General features: G+C 53.4%; 1 protein-coding gene across 2 annotated transcripts; it reads right to left on the reverse strand.

Annotated features, from left to right (window-relative positions):
• Positions 1–1,870: 1,870 nt before the first annotated feature.
• Positions 1,871–6,923, reverse strand: Egr2 (early growth response 2). 2 transcript variants are annotated; one of them, XM_017601530.2, is made up of 3 exons: positions 5,862–6,923; positions 5,653–5,761; positions 1,871–4,322 (listed from the first exon to the last, which is right to left on the reverse strand). In XM_017601530.2, the coding sequence occupies exons 2-3, from the start codon at positions 5,669–5,671 to the stop codon at positions 3,079–3,081; spliced, it is 1,263 nt and encodes a 420-aa protein (XP_017457019.1). In that variant the 5' UTR covers positions 5,672–5,761; positions 5,862–6,923; the 3' UTR covers positions 1,871–3,078. The 2 variants fall into 2 exon arrangements, with proteins under 2 accessions (XP_017457019.1, NP_446085.1); NM_053633.2 differs by having other exon boundaries at positions 5,653–6,163.
• Between the last annotated feature and the right edge of the window lie 2,846 nt (positions 6,924–9,769).

The raw sequence follows: 9,769 nt of genomic DNA on the forward strand, positions 1-9,769 counted from the left end.
TGCCTTCACACACAAACGGAAGTGTTACCACAGTTTAAAAATGTTTATAAAATAATTTGCCTTGATCTCATTAACAATTAGGGTATGGAAATTCAATAACCTGGCTTGAGAAAGTTACTGAGGTTTAATCAGATGTTTTTATTCAACAAATCAAACCATCTCAGGCCTGAATCTTTAAGGAATCACTCTGTACAAAACCTACCAGAAACATTCTTGGGGGGCAGGGGGAGGGTTAAAAGAACCAGATTTACCTTTCCGTAGTGATTTCTTAGGTAAATCTTTACAACGTTGTGAGAATTGCCCTGAATACTTTTAAGCTGCAAAGAAAGTTGGTTAAAAATACCGACTGACCTGGGGTACTAAGTCTTAAGGCTTGTTGAGGTTTTCTACCACCCCAGCACGGAACTGATTACTAACCGATTAGCTCTTTTTGTCTTGTTCTTTAAGTGATGCTTAGTCTTGCTTTTAAAATCATGGTTTGGGTGATCTTGATTGGAGGTGGTCCAAAATTAAAATTTTAAAGATGGTTAAAACCTGCACAAAATGTAGGTGTACAAGATCTTTAAATAATGAAAGTTTTTCAGGAGGGAGGTATTGAGAAGTTACCACAATGTGGCCTTGCTTTTTAGTTGCCAGTATTGGATGGATAGCAGTAATACTCTTGACAGTTGGCAAGTCTGAGTCCAGAGGGGAACTATAAGATAAGAAAAATCCCACACTAGAGGTTTTGAAATCTCTATTTAGGCGTTCTGGAAAGAAGTTTCTCATCCATGAAAGGGGGATGAAGGAAAGAGATTGGGGAGGGGTGTGGTACTCATTGCCTCCTTAAGTTGAATTTCCACAAAGGGTCACAAAGATGTGGCCATTACTCTAAAATACAAGCCCTTGATTAGTAGCGGTCAGACTGAGGGACTTTATAGGGACCAGAAGCAAGGGAGTTGTTTTCTGTTGCGGCTGACTACACCAGCAGATTACATTGCCCAAGAAGCAGTGGATGTTAAAGTATTTAGGTCCAGATTTTCAGGGTAATGATGCTAACACGGTCTGTTGGCTTTGTAAGATAAATGGGTAGGCCCGGTTATATTTTGTGTTTAAAAGAAAATCATGAAAGGTTCCCAGTAAAAGAAACCTTAAGAGTTTTATATCAGGTGCCTTGGAGGAGGCAATTTAAACGTATTAAGTTAATACGTTTAAATTGCCTTGAAGTTTTGCAGTCTGGTGTTCACCTTTCTTAAGCTATTCTGAGAATCATTTCTAGGTCCACCAAACCGGTGACAAATGATCCCTCCAAATACGGGCAACCATCTGAGACGCCAGGACCAGAGAGAAATTAGTCCTGGGGTAATTCCTGAAGCCGCCTCATTAATGTTGGCAGCAGCAGTGTATGAGTAGTTTTGATCTGAAGGGATGATAGCTCTTTGAAAAAGTTTTCTGTGGTTCTAAGATTAATCCTGGAACCCAAAAGTCATTTCTAATTTGACCATGCCGCCACACTTTCCACAAAGCCACAGCTCAGAGCTCCATGCTGCGGTCAGAAAGCACCTCTGAGGTTGTCATCTCTGAGTAGGCATCTGTTTTTAAGTATGTTCTGGAGCCCAGTCAGGAGCAGAGAAGCTATAGGCTGTTATAGGGGACAGAACAGCAAGTCAGGGCCTCCTTGCTAATTCAACGGGGAATCCCCAAAGACTAGCTATGGCTTGTGAATGGAGACTAAAGGAAGACTTGTTATCCACAGACCAGCAAGGGGACATGACATGGAGGTCCTGTGCCAGCCCCAACCTCAAGTGGTCTTTGTTCATAGTTCTCAGATGTCAATAGCTATTTTAATTCCACCCAGTAAGTACTTTGTAAATGACTTCTGCAACAAAAATATTGTTGAAAAGTATTTATTTTACACCATTGCCATAAGCCGTCCGATATCTGAACTCCAGTTAGTGGTTCTGTGTTAGAATAGATTGTTTAATCTTTCCACAACTATTAAGAGCTAATAACCAAACAAGTCAGCTGCAGTGACGTTAAGCACACTCTCATCTGAAATTTGACTGCGAAGGTAACACTTTCAAGTCACAAAACAGAGCATACAAAAATATACTTTCTAAAAAAATTCCAAATATTAATAGGCAGAAATATACAGCCATACTTAAACCCAGGGAGTGATTTTTTTTTCATAGTAAGGCATCCTGTACACATGCAGACCCTGTAACACTGCCCACATCACACAAGGCACAGAGGACACTTGCAACACCACTGCATGCATCCTATGTACACCCCCCTTTAAATAAGTTAACTTTTGACTCGATTCAAGAGATCATAAATGTTTTACACTTTTTTCCCAAAGGTTCAGAACTCGGAGAACAGTGCACATCAAAAAAAAAAAAATACACAAAAATCTAAATGGATATACACTGGAAAAATAATCTTTGTTTCTCAACAAAAAGGAGCCAATATTGCTTTGTCCTTCCCGACATTGCACTTCCGTTCGTTCTCTTGAGTTTATAGGACATATTGCTTAAGGGCTGAGATGGCTCGAGAAACTTCCATTCACTGTTCTAGGGCCACAGAGTGCTGCGGCCAGGCCAGGGCTAAACTGTGCTCACTGTACAACCCCCCACCCCTACCCCAAGTCCGTCCCAAGCCATTAAAGTGCCACATCGGTTTTGCTTTAATTTAGTCTTTTTCGCTGTCCTTGCTCAAAGGAATCAACAACTCCCAACCTATTGTAGAAAAAGTCTCAGAGCAACTGGCATCGAGGGTCAAAGGGAAGGGCTCGCAGACCATAGTCAAACATCTCTCTGTCAGGGTTAGAGCACAGCCCTGTAGGCCAGGGGCCCTCGCCCAGCCCTCTTCTGGCTCCCCATTTCTTGGAGTGACAGTCAACTCCTTTAAAATGGCCTAAGTTTTCAGAAGGCCGTCTGTGAGAAGGTGGGACAGAGCTGGGCTCCATTAGGGTCCTTTGCCCAGGATCACAGGTTCACGGGATCACGGGGAAGAACACAGAAGGGCGGTAGTGTTTGCAGCTCGAGTGGATAGAGGGCCTCTGGGGCCTGAAGAAACTGGTGTGTCAGCTGGAGCTTCATCTCACGGGGTCCTGGTCCGAGAGGTGCAGGAGGCCAGTGGTCCTCCAATGGCGCTGTTACCGCACAGGCTGCCCCCGGCCTGCGAGCCCCCAGGACCAGAGGCTGAAGACTGGGCGGATGCAGATGACGAGGGGGCACTGCTCTTCCTCTCCTTCTGGCGAAGGTGGATCTTGGTGTGGCGCTTCCTTTCGTCACTCCGGGCAAACTTACGGCCACAATAGTCACAGGCAAAGGGCTTCTCCCCGGTGTGGGTGCGGATGTGAGTGGTGAGGTGGTCACTTCGGCTGAAGTTTCGCATGCAGATCCGACACTGGAAGGGCTTGTGACCGGTGTGGATTCGGATGTGCCTGGTCAGCTCATCAGAGCGTGAGAACCTCCTGTCGCAACCCTCTGCTGGGCAGGGGTACGGCCTTTCGTGCACTGGCGTCTTGCTGGGCCTGTTGGGGTACTTTCGAGGTCTCAGGATGGGCCTTAAAGGCAGGTGGTGCGGATTGTAGGGGGTAGCAGTCACTGCTGCAGACCCACTGCCAGGCAGTCGGGGACCCTCACCGCCTCCACTTGCCCCTGGTCCCGTGACGCCAGCACTGGGCCCCCCAAGAGTAAAATTACGGATGGTGGAGAGTGGCGTGAGCGGAGGGGGGACCCGCAGGGAGTCCAGAGGGCAGGGGAACGGCTTTCGATCAGGGCCAGCCGCGCCATGTGGATCTCTCTGGCACGGAGATGGAAAAAATCCAGGATAGTCTGGGATCATAGGAATGAGACCTGGGTCCATAGCCGGCTTGGGGGATGGGTAGGAAGGAGGTGGCTGGTAGGCCAGAGAGGAGGTGGAAGTGGTGGGTGGCGGCGATAAGAATGCTGAAGGATCCTGGTAGAGGTCTCCTGTACAGCCCGAATAAGGAGGAGGAGGTGGTGGTGGAGAGTAGAGGTGGTCCAGTTCAGGCTGAGTCTGGGACATGGTACACACACCCAGGGGTCCCGTGGCCAGTGGGTTGGGGGAGGCAGAGGTGACGCTGGAAGAGGCTGTGGTTGAAGCTGGAGGGGTGACCCCTTGCAAGATGCCCGCACTCACAATATTGATGATGCCTTCTGGGTAGCAGCTGGCACCAGGGTACTGAGGGTCAATGGAGAATTTGCCCATGTAAGTGAAGGTCTGGTTTCTAGGCGCAGAGATGGGAGCGAAGCTACTCGGATATGGGAGATCCAAGGGCCTCTTCTCTCCGGTCATGTCAATGTTGATCATGCCATCTGGGGAGGGAAAAGTCGGGAGAAAGAGAGAGGACGATGAGAATACAGGCACGTGGAAATTCACACATGCACGTGCGTGCACACGCTCTCTCTCACACACATATACACGGCCATCCCCATTTCATGATTCCAACACTACAGAGCTGGAGCAAAGTCCAACAGGTGGGGAAACTGAGGCCTGGAGAGACAGTAAGAAGTTAGTCAGAGTCTAGGACTCAAGAACTGTATCTCCAAGAAGCAGGGCATGCCCCTTCCTGCCTCTATTCCCCAGGCATCTGCAAGAGTAAAACACCCAATAACAGCAACAATATCAAACAATTTCCCATCTGCCTCGGACTTCTCTCCCACTCCTTTGCCTTGTGGTCCTACCGCGGAGGCAACCGCACAGACACCAGTAAAAGAACGGACCAATCCCAAGCGGCACACAGAAGGTGCCAGCCGCGGGAGAGGGGAACCCCAGAATGGGTAAGTGGGTGGGTGATGTTCTTGCTGCTAATTCCTGGTGCCACCTCCCCCTTCCTCTCCCGCTGCGCTTCAGCTGAAGACTGCCAGTAGGAACCCGGGCAGCGGAGGAAGGAGTCTAGGGTTCCCTTCCCTCCCATCAACCTCGGCCAAGCCCGACACCCGCGCATCCCTGCCTTAGCCTAAGACTAAGAGTCTGGGCTTCTAGGAAGGCGCGGGGGCTGAGGAAGACGACTTTACACAGCATTGCCAAGGAACCCGGAGCACACTGGAGCCAGCGCGGGCCTCCCTAGGCATTCCCCCTTGCCGCTTCCCGCTGTTATTTGCCCTGCTCCGTCTGGCTAACCCCATTCACTCCGGGGCTATGCGCAAGTTGGGTGGTGCCTCTCAGCCGCATCAGAAGCGTAACGCGCTCGTTGAGCCTCCCCGAGTGGGCTCTGCCCAGAGAGCGCTGCCCGCGCGTTTCCTAAGCGCTCCCCTGCCACTTAGCTCTCCAGAGGCGCAGCTTTAGCCTGACTGCTGAACTTTCCCATCACTTTAACCCTATCCCAGAAGCGCAGAGTCCTGCTGATGGACCTGACTCAAGAACCAGGAGCGGGTGATCCTTCAGCCCTGCGTCCAGCCAAAGCTGGGCGCGCCCGGAGCCGCAGGCATGAGGGTTGCTTTTGGTGACCAGGTGCATCTGCCCGCGCGGCGCGCACGGCCTAGGAGCCCTTGTCCGTTCTTTCCCCCGCCCCCCCTGCACCCACTTCCAGTCTTCAGAGGCAGTGTGGTCAGCGCCGTCCACCTCAAGTCCCTATTCTCCCCACCAAGCCCCACACACCCACCGTTCCCCACCCACAAGCTCCGAAGAGGACACACAGCTTACCTCCAGCCACTCCGTTCATCTGATCAAAGGGGCCTCCCAGTTCACCATTGGGGAAGATGGTCACCGACGGGGCGGCGAGGTCTTCCACCGGGTAGAGGCTGTCAGGCAGCTGGTGCATAAAACCACTGAGAGTTACTGGGATTTTGTCTACGGCCTTGGCGGTCATCATTTGCTCCTCGCACAACCTGGAGACCCAACTCCCTCGCTACCTGGAGTGCCAGAGAAGCCGTTTTTGGAGAGGGGTTGGACTGAGCCTGGGATGGTATCTCCTTTTGCCCTCCACACTTAGAAAAGACCACCACCACCACACATCCACACACACACAAAAAAAAAATTCTAACAGAAATAAAACTAGCAACCAAGTTGTTGGCTTCTTAAGGAAGAAAAAAAAATGGCTATCTGCCACTGACTCTCTCCTGCCTGGGATCCGGCTGTTGGGGAGCCAGGAGTTGCTGATGTAGTGTTATTATAACAGTCAGTGTGTCCCCTCGCCCAGCAATTAATGAATCGCTGCTCTCTCAGACGGAAAGTGTTAGGCTCGGAGTATTTATGGGCAGGTCTTCAATAACCCGTGACGTCGCTGCCCATATATGGACTGAGGAACAGGGCTGGGCCTGGTAGCTTTTGCCGGTCACATGGCCAATTTGCATACGGGCTTGGCTGCGCGGGCTCCGCCGAGCTCGCCCGGAACGATTCGCTGCCGGTGGACAACCGCCCGGGTCTGGAGCTCTCGGCCCCTGCCTGCAACGGGGACTCCGGACTGCAGAGTTCAGCGCGGGGAAGGCGCGATCACCGACCCTGACGCGGCTGCCGTGGGTGAACCCACGGGCAGCGATGGTAGCTCTGTCTCTTGGGGCGGGGAGGAATTCCGGTTCTCCGAGACTTTCCAAAAAAGGAGAAGATCCGGTAGTGGCGGCTCCGCCTCCCCAGCCCTTGTTTGGGAGCCATTCCGGAAAATTAAACTTCGGAAAGAAACCGAGCGCTGCCGAGACACTACAGTCAAACCCCTCCTTCACTTTCTTGGCAGCTCAAAACCGCAAGCAAAAGAAAAAAAAAAAAAGACAGAGAAAAAAAGAGAGAGAGAGAGAAGAAAAAAAAAATTACCCGCACTCACGGAAGCTGACTGCCTTTTTCTGAATTACACGGTGGAAAGTAGTGTCTGGTGATAAGAGTAAATGCGGTCTTGCTTTTTTGGAAAGTCTGTGCTATTTATACAGGAGTGAAAACGGAACAGGTCTGGGCTGTTTGTTTGTTTAAGTATTTTAGGTAACTTGAGGGTAGGGGTTAGGGTAGAGAGAATGGAGCAGAAGAGCTGCTGGAGCTTCCAGAGAGATCCTCGGCCAGAGGCACCCCCACCCCCACGCCCCCTGCCCGCGCTCTCCCGCTCCCTCCCCTCCAGCTGCTGCACAAAGCGGGCGCCCTTCCCGGCGTGTCTGGGCGGTCGGCTGCGTGGGGGCGACCAGATGGAAGCTTGGACACTCACCCTGCCCGCTGCGCGCGCGCGCGCGTACACACACACACACACACACACACACACACACACACACACACACTCCACTTCCGCTACACACTCTCCCTCCTCCGCTGCTCTCTGACAAACCCACTCCACACACCTTAACGCTACACACCACACACCTCCCTCCTGACAGCGCGCGCGTGTGCGCTCGCCGGCCAGGCGACAGACAGGATACCCTAGGAAGACACTGCGCTCACCTACACAACCCACCAAACCCCCTGCCCCATCCCTATGCGTACACTTTCCAAGGGTGCATCCTACCACCGGCGCCTAAGGTCTACCCCAGGAATAGCCTTCCCCTCCCTTGCTTAGAGCTTGTTCGGCGATGAGTGACAACAAATGACAGTTTCGGGTCGCCGTGGCCCCCACACGTGTTTTCCTCGGCAAACAAACAAACAAACATGCCCTTCCAGTAGAAATCTTCCTGTTAAATGACCAAAACTTTTCAGAGAGCTAAAACTGCTGGCCCTCCGGACTTTCGGCTCCCACCTCCCCACACGCCCAGCCCGCATCCGATGCGCTCCGGCTGCCGCAGGGTACCCAAGCCCGAGGCTCCGCGACCTGCGTAGCCTGGGATCGCAGGCGCGGGCTGGGAAACTGCGCTGCCCTTCCCAGCTCCAAAGTCCCGCAGCGAAGGGATCCAGCCCGAGCTAGGCAGTTCTCTTTCTTGACCCACGCTACCGGGAGCAGCGAGGATCCCGGGTAGGCAGGAGCCACGGCGCCACGCCGTGGAGGGAGCGCGGCGCTGCAGGCGCTCTCCCGCCCATCACCTGTGGTGCCCGCGGCCGCGGCGCGCCGGCTCCTGCCCGCTTGGAGTACCATGGTCAGGGGAGCCCCAGGGCCACCGGGAGCCGGCTTGTCGCCGCTCTCCGAGCAGCGCTTTTCTTCCCATGTCAGTCGCGAAAATTGTTCTCCCGGGAATGCTCCTCTCCATGACTTCAAACGCCCCAAAGCATTATCTGGGAAAGTTTCTCGATCGCGGTGTGCGCGGTCTCCTTTCCAATTGGGGATCAAATTCAAAGGGGACAGGAGAGAATGCTCAGCGAGGGTGGAACCTCTGTGGGTGTCCCACCCTCTGAAAAACCCTGCAAAACCCTGTTTCGAAGCGAGAGGGGGGAGAGAAGGAAGAAATAGCCGCGCTCTTACCACGTGCGCCAGCCCGTTCCGCCTGCGCTCCGGCCGGTCCCGCGGCCCCCGCGCTGACCACAGGCAAGACGACGCCTCGGAGGGGAGCCCGACTCTCATCTCCAGCCTGGGTCGGGAAGAAAGGGGGGGTCGGGTTATGCAAATAGAGGTCCCGGTGGTGGGGCTCAGGTTACTGTCCCCCACCAGCCCCAGAGGTGAAGCACCCACCCGCGCGGGAGGCGCAGGCCCTGGCGACTGCTGGCGCTTCGCCGCCGTCGGTGCACGTGGGCGGGAGGATTGTAGCAGCCGCCCCTCTCCCCCGCGCTGTCGCCAACCCCGCAGGCTGCCGCCTCGCGCCGCCCCGAGGGGGAGCTCCGGGACGGTGGAGAGATCGGGGATCAGGGAGCCAGCCCAGGGCAGGACGCCCGATGATGGTAGAACTGGAGCGCGGGAAGCTGGCGGATTGCCGCTACCAACCTTCGCGCAGGAGGACAGTGGGGGTAAGAGAAGGGGTTCCTCACCATCAAGGAGTCTAGAAAGGGGGAGCGGAGGACCCTATGGAAGCTGAGCCTTCCAAGAACTCTCACCTTCCCTTAAGAGCTTCCCAGGACCAAGCTATGGCTGAGTATGGGGGAGGGGAGGCAGGTGCTAGTATAGCTGGCTGCCCGAGGCCTCTCAGGCCAGACTCAGGAGGATGCCCGGGGCCAGTCCCTCACTCAGCCCTTCCAGAACGTCCAAGGGAAACAGTCTGAGATAGCCTTACCTTTACCCAACCCCCACCGCACACACACCCCCACATACACACTTTCTTCCTCCCTTTTTTAAAAGAATACAAACCTTTAAATATGGGCAGCGTAGATAATGAAACAAAATCAAGAGCACATATTTCAAGCCAGCCACAGCGGCATAGAGTTCAAGAAAGCTAAAAGAACTTGCCTAAAGTCTCTCAGCTGGTGGTTGGTGGTCCAGTTCAAACCTGCAACCCGGTCTTCAGACTCCAAGTCCCTTACACTGGTCACTGTGTGGGGTGCTCAGAACTGCCGGCAGTTGAGTGTTGAAAGCTTGGCTCATCTCATTGGAGAAGAACGCACGGTCTTCATCGATTTCATCTTGCTTTGGCATTTCAGAGGAAAGTAAAGCTGAGGTGGTGGTGGTGGTGGTGGTGGTGGTGGGGAGGCTAAAGGAAGAGAGAAGGGGGCGGTTACAGATGGACCCCTGCGGGGAGAGGGAGAATTTAAAAGTAAGGACTCTGCAGACCTGTGTGATGGCAGGAATGACCAAGCTGGCACGAAGCCAGCATATTAATGCTGCTGTCTTATGAGAACCCAACCCCCACGGTATCCTTCCTGGAGGCAAGGAGGGGTAAGAGGAAGGCAGGGGTGTGATTCTGTTCGAAGGGAGAGGAAGAACCCGGAGATGTGGGAGTGGAATACAAGGGTGAAACCAGGGTTCCCTACTTTGAAGCACTTGAACTTG

The sequence above is a fragment of the Rattus norvegicus genome, chromosome 20 (genome assembly GCF_036323735.1).
Source record: "Rattus norvegicus strain BN/NHsdMcwi chromosome 20, GRCr8, whole genome shotgun sequence".
NCBI classification, from domain to species: Eukaryota; Metazoa; Chordata; class Mammalia; order Rodentia; family Muridae; genus Rattus; species Rattus norvegicus.

Coding starts and splice junctions, on each gene's coding strand:
- Egr2 (NM_053633.2), bottom strand. CDS start 5,821: ATGATGACCGCCAAGGCCGTAGACAAAATCCCAGTAACTCTCAGTGGT. Junction 4,323..5,652: donor GATGAACGGAGTGGCTGGAG/GTAAGCTGTGTG, acceptor TTCCCTCCCCAG/ATGGCATGATCAACATTGAC.